We start from the raw sequence: 17,966 nt of genomic DNA, 5'->3' as shown, positions 1-17,966 counted from the left end.
AGATTCCATATATATGTGTTAGCATATGGTATTTGTTTTTCTCTTTCTGACTTACTTCACTCTGTATGACAGACTCTAGGTCCATCCACCTCACTACAAATAACTCAATTTCGTTTCTTTTTATGGCTGAGTAATATTCCATTGTATATATGCGCCACATCTTCTTTATCCATTCATCTGTTGATGGACACTTAGGTTGCTTCCATGTCCTGGCTATTGTAAATAGAGCTGCAATGAACGTTGGGGTACATGACTCTCTCTTTATATATATATATATATATATATATACACACATACATATACATATAAAATTTATTTATTTATTTATTTTTGGCTGCATTGGGTCTTTATTGCCGCGTGCGGGCTTTCTCTAGTTGCGGCGAGCAGAGGCTACTCTTTGTTGCAGTGTGTGGGCTTCTTATTGCGGTGGCTTCTCTGGTCGCAGAGCACGGGCTCTAGGCACGTGGGCTCAGTAGTTGTGGCACGTGGGCTTCAGTAGTTGTGGCTCGCAGGCTCTAGAGTGCAGGCTCAGTAGTTGTGGCACACAGGCTTAGCTGCTCTGCAGCATGTGGGATCTTCCTGGACCAGGGCTTGAGCTCATGTCCCCTGCATTAGCAGACAGATTCTTAACCACTGCACCACCACGGAAGCCCTACATGACTCTTTTTGGATTACAGTTTTCTCAGGGTATATGCCCTGTAGTGGGATTGCTGGCTCGTATGGTAGTTCTATTTTTAGTTTTTTAAGGAACCTCCATACTGTTCTCCATCAAGTTTTATAGTAGCACACACACAGCAACGCAAATATCCCCACCGCAGGAATTCTGCCTTTTCTCCTTAATTTAGTGTATACGGACCCGGGGCTTCCGTCCTGTAGGATCAGCCCTCGAAGTGGCCCCAAATTGAGGGAGCTCAGTGCCTCCACCCCCCAGCATTGGTCTCCCAGGCCTGGCCCACGTGCGGCTCCAGATTTGAAAGCCTCCTGCTTCTCGGCTGAGGCTCCATGTCCAGGAAACGGGGCCACCTCACCCTCCAGGCCCTCATCAGATGTACGGGAGCCTTCCGGGCGGCTGAAGGAAAACTCAGACTCAGACATTTGTTAGGGAGGAACCACCTCTCCTTTGCAGACCTTCTGGCAAGTTCTCTGTAAGATCTGAATTCACGACAGATCACAGGGGAGAGGAAATGGGGTGAAGGGGAGGCATACCATCATTCTTACTGTGAGAAAATATTCCAGCTTCTCACCAGGCTCCGGGAAGCCCTCAAGGTAAGAATTAATTCTCACACAAACCTTCAAAGATGAGTCTGGGAAATGCAGACCGAGGGCCTGGCCTCCCACCCGCCCCCCTGAGCACCAGCTGCAGTTCTGGCTGAGCTCTGCCCCTCTGTACCCGGGCTTCTGCTTCCTCCCTTGGGACCCAAAACGGGGCTGCCCTCTGTCCCGGGGGTTCCCACTACCTCCCTGGAGCAGGTCCACTCGTACCAACTCCTGAGAAGCCACGTGGCAAGGAAAGCTCGGGCCTTTTTACAAGTGTGGGCAGTGTGTAGTGGCCTTCTTCCAAAGAATGCCATATGGAAAGAATGGCACAGGTCTTACTGTGGAGAGACCTGACGGACACACCTCTGCCAGGCGATCAAGGTCAATGTCAGTGCCTTGTTGGTGGATGAGGTACCACAGGATGGACGTGGCACTTCCCCTCCGTGCTCTCCTTGCTAAACACACAACCCTAGTCCGGTCAAGAGCACATCAGACAATCCCAGTTGAGGGGCATTCGACAAACCACCTAGTCCTCAACTGCCAAGGTCATCAAAAGCAGGGAACGTCTGAGGAAACCTCACAGCCCAGAGGAGGCTGAGGGGAGGTGATGACTAAATGTCACGCGGGGTCCTGGGTGGGGTCCTGGGACGGCAAGAGAGCACTGGGGGAAAAGCAAGGAAACCTGAGCGAAGTGTGGACTTCAGTTAACGACACCCCAGACATACTAATGTAAGATGTTCATCACAGGGGCAGCAGGGTGCAGAGTATGTGAGGACTCTCTGTACTTTTTAAAATTTTTCTGTAAATCCACAGCTATTCTAAAATAAAAGGCTTGTATTAAAAAGGGACAGGAAAACGGGCTGGAATGAAGACTGAGTTATTACTGCTGCCAAATACCAAAGATTCCGTGGCTGCGGGTCTGGAAACAGCTCTGTGAGAAGGATGAGGTGTGTGCGCCCTGCTGTCATATAAAGTGGGTGACAGGCGGCCTTGTCACCCCCATTTCATTTTGGTGACCTACATCGAACCAGCCCCACTAAGCCCCACATTTTAGAATATTAAGTTTTCCAGTTCTTTTATGTACCCGACAAAAGAGCAAGTGTGGAGCTAAGGCTGAAATGTGTGGCTAGGTCTCCAATTCTTTGGAGTCAAAAGTAGAAAAGATTTCAGGCCGCACTCGAATCCCTTATATCTGTACGACTTTGTTCCTTTGCTTTGCCCCAGAACTCACTGGACGCAACCAAGTGGGTTTATCCCAGGAAGGCACGTTGTTTTGACACGAGAAAAGGAAGTTACCAGATGAAAGGGGAAATTATTTAACAATATGAATCGATACAGAAAAGCTTAATAAAATTAAGCACACATACATGATTTTAAAGTAGTCTTTGCAAAGTAGAAATAGAAGGGGCTTTCCTTAACTTAATAAAGTTATCTGTCAGAAACTTACAGCAAGTGTTATACTTACTCTAGGTGGAGTATTGAAAACATTCCCAGTAAGATCAGAAACAAGGCAGGGGTGTCCTCTTTTGCTATTTCTATTCAATAACGTGCCATAGATCTGAGCCGAAGAATAAGGCAAGAAAAAGAAATAAAAAGCCAGGTCTGGAGAGGAAGAACAAACTGTCGTTATCATAGGTGACATGATTCTGCATGTAGAAAATTCAAAATAACTCCAGGTAAGTAATTAGAACGAATAGGAGTTTAACCAGATGCTATGGTACCAAGCCAATATATAAAACTTGATTGTATTTCTATATATCAGCAGAGAGAAATTGAAATTTAAAATACTATATATAATATTTTACTTAAAACATCAAATGTCTGGTAATAAATCTAAAGGTGTTCAAAGATCTCTACACTCAAAATTCTAAAACATTTTTGAGAGAAATGAAATGAAGTGATATTCCATGTTCATGGATTGGGAGACATAATATTATAAATATTGTCACTTACCTCTTCTTCCAGAGAAGATTCTATGAACTCTTCTGCTGTTTTCTAGAAATTTTAGAAAATTGAACCTGAAAAGTGGGGAATTACAACTATGACATGCTTTCATTTCTTTTTCCTCCCCCCTTGTCTTTTTTTCTGGTGTTTTCCTATCTTTCTCGACTTTCTTCCCTCTCTTTCTTTCTTAATCCAGATGAGGGCACATTCCTAGGGGTTGCGGGGGACTCGGTCTTGGTGACTGGAAGCCCTGGTTAAACGGCACAGGTCTGGCCGAGTACCAGAGTACAGAGCACAAGGCCCAGTTCAGGCTTGTGTCTCGCCTAGTTGCGACGGAGCCAGGTTCCGGGGTGCTAAGTACATGATTTCGCGGACATTGCTCAGCCCTGCGGGGCTGCTTTCCCATGTGTAAAGGTGGGGAATAGGCCACAAGAGTTGGGAGTTAGGTTCCTTTGGCTCCAAAGGCTACGACTCTAGTCAGAGATATACCCGCTGCCCATCACACTGAATTACAGCCGAGTGTTGCTTTCAGGCTGGACCCCATCATCTCTAAATGGGCCGTTGTTGTTTCTCTGCAAGCATGGCCACGTGTGCGCTGCCGCCCCATGTGCCGCCCGCCGTGTGTGCTGTGCTCACCCGCGGACGAGTCACGTGGTGAGGGAGACACAGAGGACCCTCATGCTCCCTGCTTCTCTCCCGCGTGTGCGCTGCTCCGCCAGCTCCCGGAGCCAAGTAAAATGCCACTTGAGGGCACGAAGTACCCCAGTCCCAGCCAGCGAGGTTTCCACAATTAGACTCTCAACTGGAGAGGGATTAGGGCGGAAACCTGCTTGCAGGGCTTTTTCACGGGCCAAGAGGAAGTCGTGCTTTGATTCCCTTCTCCTTGTTTCCTTGCGTTGCTTTCTTGGCTGCTCTTTGCTCCGTGGCTACGTGGTCACGTGCTGCTGGGCGCTTACGCCTGGGCTCTAAGCAGCCTTTCCCGGCCCTTGTAGCCCGTGCCCCTTCAAACGCAGTTTCTTTATCCCTGCTCTGTCCTGGGGTTTTGTCCAGCTGCACAGCCTCAGGTTTGTTTTGTGAGCCCTGTGATACGGAATTGGATGTGTATGGCCCTCGGCGGCATTTGTCACCAGCTCTGGTGCCTGTGACACGGAGCGACGATGCGTCACATCCGTCCCCACGGCTGACTTTCGTGCCTAAAACTGTCGTGTGCGTGCTGAGCAGCCCCTGCCGCACAAGGCCCTGCTTACAGGTGTCCGTGGACTTGGTATATCTTCTCTCCGTGTTTAGATCTGAATCCTCCAGGGACTTGAGGGGTCCCTGCACACCTCCGTGTTCTCAGCCTGGGTCTTCACCCTGTGATGTCAGGGTCCTCACCGCGTGCCCGGGGCCACACACCTGGGCCTGCCAGCCTCGAGCACACAGGCCAGCTAGTGGGAGACTCCGGGGCCGGGACTGGGAGGCCTGGTGTTATCCTCCCTTCTCTGGGCCTCGCCTCCCGGTGCCCGGTCCCTTCTTGGTTCAGAACCATCTACTGCCTTCTGTGAAAAGAGCTCTTCGTGTTTTGCCTCTGTGACCCTGCATTCAGAGAGAGGAGCGTGGGCTGTGCTGGGGGCGTCAGGGTGGTGGGGTGGGGTCTGCAGAGGAGCGGGGGGAGGGGCGGGCACGGGCTCACGGGCTCTCGCTACTTGATGCGTCTTTCCGCTTCAGCGTGGCTGAAAGTCGCACGTGGTCAGGCATCGCCGGGCACGTGGCTTCGGAGCAAGCGGACCTGCAGGGCTCGGGGCAGACGCAAAGCAGCTCGATCCAAACTCCGGAGGAGGCCTTCGCGTGAGCCGGGCTGCAGGCCCAGTGCCACTACCGCTCCGGCCCCGACGCTGGAATTTCCTCATTTGCCAAAAGAGGAAGCCGTGCTGGTCTCTGGGTTTCTAAGCTGTGTCTGGTTCTGGAACTTTGGCTCAGGTGGAAGCCGAGGGTGGACACTGAGGAGGTGACGGTTTGGGGGGCGCACGCCAGGCGTGGTGGCGCCAGAGGGAATGCCCTGGGCTTGCCCCACACCGCTGCGGGGCCGGCACGATGGCTCTCTAACACCCTGCTCCCGACCCCTGCCGCCAGGAAATGGCAGCTGGACTAGGATTTTCAAAAGCGATTTTTGGTGTTTCTGGAAGTATTTACTGTGGGATTAGGATTTTTAAAAATACGTATAGACTTTCCTGAATCTTTTAGTTTTGAAAATAAAATTTTCGTTTTACTTATTCACGTTCAGAAAAAAGGCTTGAAAGTGTTTGCTATCACCGTCTGGAGGCCCCTTTCTGAGGGGCAGTGAAGGGGCTCACAGGGCATATGGCATTAGGCCCGCAGGTCAGCACCAGACCATCTCAGGGCGGGTCGTATGCGTGGAGAAGCTTTGGTGCAGACGGTCGGCTGAGCGTTCGGGCCTGGTCTGCTTCTGGGCGGGAGCGTGGGCCCCAGTCCTCGTCCTGACTCGGGGAGCCTGGGACTGTCTTAACCCCACATATGCCCAGTGTCTTGTGTCCTGCTACCTTCAAGCTGCCAGAATGGGGGAGGGGTGGCTGGCTGTGGAGAGGAGACCCCAGATCCCAGTGTTCGAGTCCCCGCGTCGCACGCTCCGGAGTGGCCGGGCACCGCAGGGGAGCAGCTCGTTTTCTCCGAGGGTGTGGGAGCTGTGGGAGCGCAGCTCACAGGCCTCCCGCTTCCTTGGGAGGGTCTGCAGTTCTCAGGAGATGCTTTGGGATCTCCTCGGGGTCGTTGTTCTCGTCCTTGGACTTTGAACCTCTCCAAAGACACACATGGGTCGTGGAACACTGCCTTTGAAGGCTGCTGCCTGAGGTGCTGTCCATTTGGGGCACAAAGCAAAGTTTTAGTACAGAGTCAGTAGACCTGCTCTTAAGTGTTTTTGTCACGATTTGCAAGTCTGCCCGAGGGGGCCGACGGCCGCTCTGGGAAACCAGTGCTTTCTCCGGAAAATCCGTGACGAGTGCGACCGAGCACACGGTCAGCGTCAGCAGTGACGCGCTCGGCCCTGCGGGCGTTCACGCCCGTCGTCAGAAGCTAATTTTACACCAAAAGTGTGATTCCTGGAAGTTCTGCCGGAGTTTCTTTCTCGTCTGTCTGAGGGAATGTGGTCTAAAGGCAGCCTGTGCCAGGTGGAGGGGGTGTGTGGTTTCGGTGCCATCTTTGCAGTCAGAACACCATCCAAAGGTGGATCTGGAAGAAACGATTCCTTCCATTGTGAGAACCTGGCCCAGTATCTTCCTAAAAGCGGGTTTGTTTGTCTTGGTTTCCTTGACTGTCCCGCCACGGCTGCTCTCACCGCTGGGGCCTCCAGGGGTTGTGTCTCTGTGGCCCCCTGGGCCACGGGTCCATATCTGGTAAGAGGATGAGTAACTCTTCTGTCTTCATCTTAGTGCTTTGTGGTCTCTGCAGAAACGCTGAGTGGTATCAGGTGGCTGCTGAAAAGAAGTAAAACCACAGCAGCTTGGCCGGACGCCCTCAGGCCAGGAATTGGTGTTTGCCATATTCGAGATGGGGACCGGTTGGGATGTTCTACAAAGGGTCTTTTATTTTCTGACTCAGCAAATAAAAATGACACCAGTGTCCTTTAAAAGTGAGAAGGACACATGCGCTTCCATTGTTTGCAAGGAAGTGCTCCCTGCACACCAGGAGTGTGAAGTCTTTTAATTGAGATGCGAGCGGTTTCTGAAGCCCAGTGCTCTCTCTGCCCTGCAGATGGACTTTCTGGCCGAGACCAGCCAGTGGAGCTGCTCAGCCCTGCCCGCGTGAACCACATGCCCGGCTCGGGTAAGTCTGCACGCCCGGCCCTGCTGCGCACCAGGCGCCACCAAAGGGGTGTTTGGGGCTCCGGTGTTCTGGGGGGCTGTGGAGAGAAAGGGGTGGGGTCTCAGGTCCACGGAAGTTGGCTGCTCTTTCCTGGGGTAAAAACAGGCCACTGGTTTTGGAAATGCAGTGGGCTTTGCTTAACGCCTGTAAAGTAAGTGGCCCAGACATGCAGGGCCTTTCTGTCTTGAACTCCGATGGGGTGTGTTCTTCCCGAAGGTAAGAACTGCTCGTTTGGGGTCTAAGTCCAGGTCCTGAGCTGTACGAGAGTCTCGGGGAAGAGCGCTGAGCTCGAGCTGGGGACACTGCAGGGCAGGTCACGCTGGGTCCAGGACCCCAGGCTCCCTGGGGGAAAGTGAGTCAGTGATGTGTCCTAAGCAGCTTTCCATGTGTAGTTGACGAAAAAGCATCAGCGTGATTAGAAATCTCTCATTCCATATATAATATTCCTAAATATCATGCCATAGGCAATGTTTTCCAAGTCCGTACGGCCGTGGGAGCTTTTTCTTGTTCTTTTTGTACAACACTAACCCTCCGTCTACTGTCCTCCGGGATTTCAACTCAGAGCCCGAATGCCGTTCTTCATGGGCTCCTTGGCCTTGTTGAGACTAAGTCGAGCCTCGTGAAGGCCTAGGGTGTACGTGAGGGGACCGTTGTCGGCGTTCCACAGATGTCCTTAAGCCAGCGTTTTGAGGGCGGCACTGCTGGCCCCTTGCCTTTGCCGTGTCCTGAGGCCTCCGTCTTGTTCCCCGCGGCACCTCCTGAACCCCAGCCTTCCCGTCCCCCCTCTGCCCGCTTTCTCTGTGGGCAGGACGGGCAGAGACTGGCACATAGATGCCTGCCTGTGCCCCGGCCCCCGGCTCACCCACCCATCGCCTCACCGTCTCCGTCCTCTTAGAAAGCAATCGAGGGCTTCCCTGGTGGCGCAGTGGTTGAGAGTCCGCCTGCCGATGCGGGGGACGCGGGTTCGTGCCCCGGTCCGGGAGGATCCCACGTGCCGCGGAGCGGCTGGGCCCGTGAGCCATGGCCGCTGAGCCTGCGCGTCCGGAGCCTGTGCTCCGCAACGGGAGAGGCCGCAACAGTGAGAGGCCCGCGTACCGCAAAAAAAAAAGCAATCGAAGCTTGAGGCAGGGCTGGAATGTCAAAGAAGAGATGTCTTCCTTTGCGTAGAGATCCTCTGAGGCCTGCCCAGGGTCATTGTGGGTTGTTTGTCTGCGGTGCTCCGGCCTCCTGCAGGGGTGCTCACGCCTCTCCCTCCCCCTCCACCCACCGGTGGAGCAGGTTCCTTGTTAACTGAGGACGCTGGGGGCCGGGCGGGGGAGTGGGCTTGGAAACAGCAGACGAAGACAAAGATGCCCTCTTCCTCATTTTGGCCCCAGCAAGGGAAACAGGGCTGCTTTCCCTTTCTCTTGCGTTCATTTTCCCAGTGCCTTGTGTAGCCCGGGCATTTTCAGACAGTTCCCTGGTGCTCGCCCAGTGCGGGGTGGAGGAAGAAGCTTTTCAGTAGCTTGATAGACTGTGGAAAGGTGGTTTCCAAGTGAACCAGAAAGTGGGTGGGCTTCAAGTTAGTTTTCTGGCTTGAGAAGCGCACCCTGCTGGCTGAGACTTCGTACGGGCCTTCCAGCTCCACGTGCGGACAGACCGTGGACTGCAGCCCTGGACGGAGGGGACCTATAATCCTGGTGGCCCACTGGCCGTGTGACTCTAGGCTGCCGAGTCTCTCGGTTTTAGCTCCTAGATGGGATAGTAATGCCGACTCTGCGGGATTCTTACAGAGGTCAAGTCTATGTGTCTGATTCTTAGTAGTTCCTGGAGAAATGTCATCTCTTCATGTCCTGTGGGCGGGTACTGAACACGGCATGGGACGTGGCTGTGACGGTGCCGGCGTTCAGGTGCTAGGACAGCCCCTGGGGTCTGTTACACCCCTTCTCTTCTTCTGGGGGAAGCGCCCCACTTGAGAGATGGCGTATCGGGGAGAGGGCCCCGGTGAAATTGGAGCCAGTAACACTGCGCCTCCAGGTTCCATTGGTCCGAGTCAGAGGATGAGTCTGTGCTCGCTGGTGTCATCGGGGGTCAGTGTTTCCAGGGGGGACTCTACTGGGGGCGGCGACGCCCTCGGGAAGCCGGCAGCGCGGGGAGGGGCGTACACGGGGCCGTGCGCCCCAAGCCGGCCACAGAGGCATTGCCGTGAGCTGAGCCTTAGAAGCTGCCGAAGTGAAGGGCATTCGTAACACTCCAGTTTTGGTCATTCCAACCACTGTAAACTACGTTCTACAAAGAAATGTGAATCTCAGCTTACGTAATATTCGAAAATTAGTACGATGATTTCTGTAAAGCCACATTTTTCTGACGCGGGAGTGGAAACATCTTTAGATGTATTTTTATGTCAATCCCAGTTTGCTGTTGCACATTTTCCAACAATTGAGTTTAATCTTAAGTACTCTCTTGACCCTCGGTGGTACGAAAACCAACTGACACATGCGTATAATTTGCAGGAATCGCTCAGACATTCACCACGGGAGCTTGTTCCTTTGAACGTACAGCTCTTGCTGTGTGTGGAGGAGTGCCCACGTGGCCCCCCGCTCCTGGATCTCTGCGCGTTTCTTGTCTGTTCCTGGCCACGAATGGCAGCCCGCTCAACCGCCTTGCTGATAACGGTTCTCTTTAAATACGTTAGTCCTTGTAAAGTCTTACTTCAAATAAAGAAGCACTATTCATGCCTTCTATTTTGGGGCCATTTTGACTTGAGACTTGAGGTAATTCCTACAAGAATATCTCTTACTAGAAAAGTTTGTATTGTAGAAGGAACAGGCTAAAATGCTATTTATTTTGGATTCATTCTGATTCCTCCACCTTCCCCCTTAACTTTTTATATGCAAACAAGCCTTTCCTTCTTTTTGTGTTTTTTTTTCTTGTTTTAAAGTTTTTCGTTGTGAGATAGTTCTGGTATAAAAGAGAGAAAACACAGCAACCGTTCGCCTACCACTTAGTTGCAACATCTCCTTCATTACTGTTGTTCTGGGTGAGCGTCATATTTCTTCATTTGTTCTGGACTAAATGGAGTGTCACAGTTATGAATAAGGGCACACCATTTCACCCTTCCTGGGAGGTTGTCCTTTTCCTTCCTAGGTGGGGACTTGGGGCGCGGACAGGGTGGCGGGAGCCGTGGAGGGTTCCCTGGAGGCTCAGAGTTCGGCTGGGAGAGATGGTGGTGCTTGAGGGCAGAGGAAGAGGTGAGAGGTGGCCCTCTAGGAGAGAGATCACACACCGGCCTGTGCCAGAGAACTTGAAAGAAAAAGACTTCAGTCCTTCATTTCTGAATCACTTTGACTTTTGGGGGAAGTAACTTACGTTTTCCCTGACTATAAAAGCAAGGCATGTTTAGTATAGAAAAGAGACCTTGTAGAGTGAGTGTGTGGGATGCTGGTTCCAACCTGGAAGTTGGGCTCCTTCGGAGCCGGGCAGTGTCGCTGCTCAGCGCCTGGGTGGAGTGAAGGGGCTGGAGGAGAGGCCTCAGCGCCCGGGAGGAGAGCAGCCCTGAGGGCGGCAGGGGGGCACATCGAGGCGCCCACCGTGGCGGCCTGCCGCAGGGCCCCGCGCCCTTCCTGCCCGCTCCCCACCGACGGCGAGCGGCAGGGCCGCCTCCTCGGGGTCACCCGGCGTGTCACTTACGGGGCAGGGGCCCGTTTCTGCTCTCCGGGGTGCCGCTGGAGTAAAAGATCACTTTGGAGAGTGCTGGGGGCCTCTGGGCCAGCGGGGCTGTAAGGATGGGGTGTTGGCTAAAGAGGAGCCTCTGCTCCGGGCTCCATCGCCCTCGTTGTAAACGTGGGCTTCAGTCAGAGTTATCGAGGTTTCCTTTCAAGGCTGTATAACAGGGGTGTAATTTTTAAAAGAAAATTCTGGAAACTTGAAGAAACTACTCCAACTCTAGAGAACTTATCCAATCTAGTTTTTAAAAAGTGAGGATTGGCTCTAGCCACGGATTCCCAAATCTTACAGAGTATTTGACTACTGCACCGTCAAAGGGGTTATTGAATTGCTTGACCGTCCTCGAATTTTGGAACAGGAGCTAATCTGAGGTTAGCTGGTGCCTGAAACTTACCGTGCCTCCCAGGGGTGTCGTGTTGTTCTTGTTGTTTGGTTTGGTTTGGTTTGGCGGGAGAAAATGCGAAGCAGATGCCAGCGTGACGACACTTGTGACCTTGGGGAAAGCTGCAGGAGGTGCCCCTTCATTGCACAGAAAGCGGTTCATCACGGTGATCATAAATATCCCTGTAACAAAACCTTACTTACCATACTTCTCACTGGATCCTCCTCTGTGTGTGTTTCATGCAAAGCTGCGTTTCTGGGGTTGAGATGCAGCACAGTAAAGGGTCGTTGGCCACCTTTGGGGGCCCCTGAGGCTGCTGCCTGCTCCCCACCAGCAGGGAGCGGACCTTGGTCTCCTCGTTCTGGGGCCAGGCCCGACTCTGCACATTGCTCTTCTCTGCAGGCCAGGGGCCCATCGCTGGGTGACAGCTCCCCGCTGGCCCGCAGGCTGGCTGCCCTCCGGCTGCAGCGGAGAGCGGGCAGGCGCGCGGTGGGGCACAGAGCACGTGCACGAACCAGAGGGGTTGCCTGCGTTGCTTTTCCTGTGAGCTTGTTTTAATTTGTGGAGGAAAATGAAAATATAGAACACAGAGACATAAAGTAAAATCCAACAGTTTGAAACATTAGGAAAAGATTCTGATAGTTTGTTTAGTTTTTTTTTTTTTTTTTTTTTGCGGTACGTGGGCCTGTCACTGTCGTGGCCTCTCCCGTTGCGGAGCACAGGCTCCGGACGCGCAGGCTCAGCGGCCACGGCTCACGGGCCCAGCCGCTCCGCGGTACGTGGGATCCTCCCGGGCCGGGGCACGAACCCACGTCCCCCGCGTCGGCAGGCGGACTCTCAACCGCTGTGCCACCAGGGAAGCCCTGTTTGCTTAGTTTAAACAAAGGTTGAGAAGTTTTCCACTTCCCTCCTTCAAGTTCACGTGCAGGCCTGGTGAGTAGTCATGACGTAAAGGCCAGGTTTAGGCGTCTGTAGCCTACATGACTTCAGAACCCGAGTGTCATCACAGCCCCGGCCGTGGAGGCCCTGCCATGCTGCGTGCACCTATGAGCTGTTTGGAAACGCCTCAGGGTCGCCTGGGGGAACAGGTAGATTTACAGCCAAGAGTGGTTCTGGACCAGGGTGCACCGTCCTGCACTGTCCTCCCGTGTCACTGCCTTGTCCACCGGGTGTCATGCCCAGGGATCCATCCCCAGGTTCCAGGTTCCCCGTCACCACTCAGAATTCCAAGGCTGCCCTTCTCCAGCCCTTCCTGGTCTCCCTAGCTGTCCTCCTAGGAGTCTTCAGTCTCCCCGTTTCCTCTCTGGCCACTTGCTTCCCTCCCAGCCCCTGCGCCTGTCCCCTCTCCCACCAGATTGCTGAGCGCCCGTGGGCAGTGCCTCTGTCTGGGAACACCGCCGTGCCGGGCAGGGGCAGCATCTCACGTGGTACAAACGCAGAACGTCTTTTTGTCCCATTCCTTCTCCTCCTCACCCCGTTACAGGAGCTCCACTCCCCCCCCCCCACCTTGGGCTCCGTGTTAGAAGAAGTGAGGGCAGGGTCAGGGCTGGGCCAGCAGAGCTACTGCAAGGCCTGGGGGCCAGGCAGCGGCACCTGCCTGCCTTCCATTGGCTGTGTGGCCTTGAGCTGATGGCACTTCCTCGGAGCCTGGGCCGCCTGTCTGGCGTCATGTGGCTGCTCGGCCCGGCAGAGGCGTCGGGCGCCCGGGAAGCAGGCGGGCGTCTGGCACACGGGAGGCCCCGCGATGCTCTGTCCCTCTTGTGTTTCACTGCGCTCCGCCCCCCGCCCCGGCTCTGCTGACCGCTGCAGCATGACTGCCACCCCCAGCCAGCCCAAAGGCCTCTGTGATGGCCCCTGTCACCGCCGTTTAAAACGAAGCAAAACCAGCCGGTGGAGAGAAGCTTCACAGCAAAGATGCTTGGAGTTACGTCGAGAATGAAGACTCCCATCTGCTAAGGCTTTTCTTTGAATGCTGTATGTTATCAAGTTAGAAGCCTGCCTGCTTTTTTGCTACCTCGAGCTCCCGGACCTACTTAACGTTTAATGCTGACGTATCCGTCTTTAATGCCGAGCCTGGCACGTGGGTCCGGCCCACAGAGAGAGGACTCCCGTTGCCGCGGATGAGCTGGCAGGCCCCACCTCTCTGCCGACAGCTGTGCAGGTGCACGTGTGGGTTTGATTTGTGGCCGCGAGAACCTCAGCAGTTCAACCAGAGTGGCAGTGGCGGCCCCCAGGACCCAGGGCTGAGGAAGTGCTCCTAGGAACCCCCCTTCTGCCTGGGGCCTGAGCTCCAGAGGGGACAGGGACAGAGGCGGTAGCTTCGGAACTTAGGCCTTGGCCCCGGCCCGCCCCATCAGAGGCCTCTGCCCCCTCGAGTCTGATAAGTTCACTTGGCAGTGGAATTGACCAACTAGGAAATGGATTCTCCCCCCGGTAGTTCTTAACGGGACAAAGTTTTGCATCCTGTGCCTCTGGATGGTGTTTCCAGAGGAGAGCAAGCCAAGCCCTCCTCACGTTTCTGCTTCACGTACCGTAAATCCAGCCCCCGTCCCTCATTCGTCCTGCCGTGTCTCACTGCCTTTGGCCTTAGCAGCCTGTCGCAAGGGCCCCGAGGCTGGGAGCTGTGTGGGTTCCTGCAGCTGCGAGCCCGTCGGGGCACAGAGCTGCGCCTGCCGCATGGTCCGCACTGTCAGGGCTTCTATGGAGCTGTGAGCCCCGAATGCGCCAGGAGCCGGAGGGGCCAGCTGGGCTCTGTCTCTGTCGCTTTCCTCTTTGCCTACTTTCTCTTTGCTTCTTCTTCCTTGTGTTTCCCTGTTATGTTCACTCAGATCTCAGCACACCGGGGGGTGCGGTTATGGGGTTTGGAAACAGCTTTCCTTCCGGACACGGAGGCCTGGTTCCCTGGTCTGCCCGAGGCCTGCCTTCCATCCTGAGGGCCGTCCGGGCAGCGGGGCTGCCCTTCTCCCTGAGCAGCGGGGTGCTACCCAGGGGCCGCTGTGTGGCCGCCTGGGCTCTGCCTTCCGTGATGACGGTCTCCCTGGCCTGTCCCCTCCTGCTTAGGGCAGGGCACCCAGAGGCTGGGGACCCTCGGGGGTTCGGGCCGCGGTGGCCGGGGGCTCCGTGCCCCGCTCTGGCGCGCCTCCCGTGGCCTGCTCACCCCGCTGGGGGGCCGGGCCCGGGCCGCCCGCAGCCGGCGAGCAGCGCTGCCGCTGCTGCACCCTCGCCCTTCCCGGAAGGTGAGTCTCCCGCTCTGAGGGCTGCGCGGGGGTCTGGGGACCCCGTGCTCCCAGAAGAGGTCCCTCTCCTGCGTCGGGGGTCCCGGTCCTGTGCCCCTCCTGAGCCTCGGGATGCTTTGATTCCGTTTCTTGTATCCGGTGAGGCAGGTGCCCCTTATTCACCCAAGTGTTTTCTCCTATTTGCCTTTTATCCGCAGTTGTGTTGGTGATTTTCTCTAGTGGGCTCTGGAGGAGTGGGGATAAATGATGGCATTTGGTCTGCCATCTTCCACCAGAAATGCCCGCCTGTGCCTCTCAGGTGCCTGTAACGGGCTGGCTGGCCGAGCCCCCCCCGCCCCCCCCGGCACCCGCCCAAGGCCCACTGCCCGGCATGGCGGTGGCCTCGTTCCCCGGCTGTGTTCCGTCAGTATCCTCAGCACTTGAGGGAGGAGGATAAAGGCCTTCCCAGCCGGGGTGGACATTAGATGGTTTGGCTTATTTATGTTTATCACCAGCTGTCGCACCCCATTAAGTTTGTTTTGTGATTGTTGCCATAGACGCGGGGAGTTAGAAGGAGCTTGCTGTGGGGCCTGAGGGCGGGAACAGGAGCCTGAGAAGCAAACATTTACCGGTTATGGCGTGGAAGTGTCTCGCGCGCTCAGGTGTGCCTGAAGCCGGCCACGCGTCCGCACAAGCCCAGTGGGATGAGGTCGGCGACTCCCCGTTTCTCCATCTTATAGGAATAAATGTGGTGCCGGCAGCGGCGACCCTAAGATCTGTGTCGATACAGAAAATAGAGCATTAAACCTTCATGTCCTCACGGTGTATTTGAAAGCGCTTTTTAGGCGGAAGGTACAGTGTTTTTCCAACTCAGAATTGTGCTCTGTTTGTGCTCGGGGAGCGTCACTGAGGCCAGGAAGCTCTGGATGCACGAGCACGTCGTTTGCGGGCAAAGCACTTTGTATCTCTTTGTCTCTTTATTACCAGGTTTTGTGTTCTGTACCTCAGGGCTACGGTGTGAATGAGATGTATCCAGAGTCTGGGAACCCCTTAAATGTGTCTAAAAGTGCTTAACTGTGTCTCCGCGGGGCCAGGAAGACAAGTCTTGTTAACTCTTGTCCACGGCTGTTACTATTGCTGGGAAAGTGGTCACACTTAACATGCTGTATCATTCAGCCCTGCCAACAGCCTGCCCCCCAGGAGGGTAAAGCGTGGTCGTTTAAGGAGAAACCTCACAGCCACTCGTACCGTCCAGCAGCCGTTAGACCCAAGCCCTGGCCCTCTGTGCCCCTGGCAGGCTGGCTCCCGGGCGCCCAGTTGGGCCGGGCTCTGACCAGGTGTCCTTGGGCCGTGGTGCCTGGTCGGGGCAGACGGGGAGAAGCAGAGGGGGGTCTTGCTGGTTGAGTCAGGAGCCCGAGGGGAGGGGCGGTGCGCCTTTCAGCCCCGCCGGTGCCTGCTGAGCGCGCTGCTGAGGGGTGGGGAGGCTGCGGTGTCCAGCCGCTGGCCGTGTCCGCCTTTCCCTGAGCGAGCCTGCCCTCCACCCCCCGCCTGCGTTCCTAGTGGGACAGGGTGCGTGCAGACCTGGTGTCGCCGGAGCCGGGGACACTCGGTCAGTCTGGTGCAGCTTTGGAGCCGGGGACACTCGGTCAGTCTGGTGCAGCTTCGTCTGTTTCAGTCACTTTCGAAGAGCCAACTTCTGCCCCTGGTGATACTAGTGCACATTTATTTTCTCCTCCTTTCATTCCTGTTCCTATTTCCATTCTGCTTCTTTTGGTGGAGGGGTTTATGTGGATGCTCTTGTACTAAGTTCTTAGGTTGAACAGTTAGCACGTTAATTTTTAGCCTTTCCTCCTCTTACCGTAAGCACTTAAGGTTCTGTAGTTCTCTCTGGAGACAAGTAGAAACGCTTCGGTAACTTCTATTTGTAGTATTCAAGTTCTAGTTTATAGTAGTTAACTTGTAGCCTCTTGAAAGTTTGTTTGATGATTCTTTTTTCTTTGAAAAAACGAGATATTTAGAAGTGTCTTTCATCTGGAAGTGCAGACTCTTCCAAGTAATCTTTGTGTTGCTGATTTCTAATACACTGTATTATGGTTTGAGGTGACTAAGCCTTTGAATGTTTTTGAGACTCGCCTTATGGCCCGAGTTGATGACTCGTCAGTATGTGCTTTAGAAGAGTGTGTGGCCTCTAGTTGTCAGATGCGGGATTCCAAATACGCTCATTAAATCCAAGCTGGTGGCAGTAGATGATGTGGAAAGCTAGACGATGCTAGAAGGTGATCCAGGCTGTGGGGGAGAAGAAGCAACTAAGGACAGCTGAGTTCTCATGGACATGGGTTTCTGCGGTTTTAAATGAAGTGGTCAGGGAAGGCCCCCCTGTCGAGGCAGGCTTCGGGCTCACTCGCGCTTTCGTAGGGATCGGCCCTTCTAGGTGCACATCACCTCCCTTGGCACTTGGGATACATGTGTTTATGAATAAAGCGAAGATCCCTGTGTTTGCGGAGCTCAAATCAGAGTGGAGGGGGGAGAAGACGACCAGGAAAGACAGTGAGTTGGCGTGGACGCCGTGGGCGGGCTGAAACCGCTCCGAGTCTAGAGCTGTTCAGAAGGAAGCGGGATTTACTGAGGTGGCAGGTGAGCTGGGAGGGATGCAGAGGAGTGGACAGTGACCCCAGGTGACACTGACCAGGGCTCCTGGCCTTCCGCAATCAATAGAAATTGACTGGAGGCCAGACAAGAAATTCAGGCCAGGCTTTATTGGGGCCCCTGCTGCAGCAGGCAGGGAGAGAAAACAAGTTAAGTTTCCCCTGCTCGCTCCCTGGGGGGGGAGGGGCGTGAGCTGGTTCCTTATATAGGGTCGGGGGGGGGGGGGAGGGGAGGCGTGGCTTAGGTGGTCTTCCCACCCCTTTGGTGGTGGTGTGTGCAGGGGGCCTGCCCAGTACCCGGCTTTTGCTCCTGGCTGTTCAGAAGTGACAGTTGGGTTTTTTGGTCTTTTGTATCTTTTTGTCCCTAATTTGCCCCAGCTGCGCAGGCGTGCCGTTATTTTTAGTCCCGTATAGTTTCTTTGTCTTTTGTGGCTCAAGGAGAGGTGTGTCCAGGTGCCAGCTCTGCAGCAAAGGGTCCCAGGTCCCACAGGGTTTCGTCTTTGAGCGTCTGGATGGCGGAGTTGCCGTGAGTGGAGGTGGGGAACACGAAGCTGCCCGTGGGCGAAGGTGAGGGCTGGTGTGGGACACGGGCGTGTAGGAAAGGGACTCTGAGCCGCAGCGTGGGAGGGACCGGGGCCGGGGCTGAGCGTCTTTGAGAATCTTGAGTCGCTGGCATCGAGACAGTGTGCAAACCAAGTCTCCCGAGGGCGTGGATCTCCCTGCACCGTCTATGCCCTGGACACCGTTTATACCGTTGTCCTGCAGGCCACGATCTCTTAGAGGTACCAGTGCGTTTCTCCCCGCGTCATGCTTGCTGGGTGGAGTTCTCCTAACCGGGAGCTCCCGCTGCGGGGTGAGGGGAGTGAGGGTCCACGCTGTGGAACAGGCCACCCACCGCCTTCCGTAGCAGAGCTTGGGTCCCCGCTCTGGCTCGCTGGTGCTGGCGGTAGTCATGGCGGT

The 17,966-nt window shown here is 54.9% G+C and overlaps 1 protein-coding gene across 15 annotated transcripts in view; it reads left to right on the top strand.

The window, feature by feature from the left end:
* The window catches only part of HDAC4 (histone deacetylase 4), a 289,653-nt gene that overhangs the window by 130,656 nt on the left and 141,031 nt on the right, over positions 1–17,966 (top strand). For 12 of the 15 annotated variants that reach the window (XM_059054872.2, XM_059054871.2, XM_067027303.1 and 9 more), the window contains one exon: positions 6,949–7,020. The exons of the other annotated variants lie outside the window; for them this stretch is intronic. In XM_059054872.2, coding sequence (XP_058910855.1) covers positions 6,949–7,020 — 72 coding nt within the window. The remainder of the gene's footprint in view (positions 1–6,948; positions 7,021–17,966) is intronic. 15 annotated transcript variants of the gene reach the window in all.

The sequence above is a fragment of the Kogia breviceps genome, chromosome 2 (genome assembly GCF_026419965.1).
Source record: "Kogia breviceps isolate mKogBre1 chromosome 2, mKogBre1 haplotype 1, whole genome shotgun sequence".
NCBI lineage: Eukaryota > Metazoa > Chordata > Mammalia > Artiodactyla > Physeteridae > Kogia > Kogia breviceps.
This window is presented reverse-complemented; position numbering and strand designations above follow the sequence as displayed.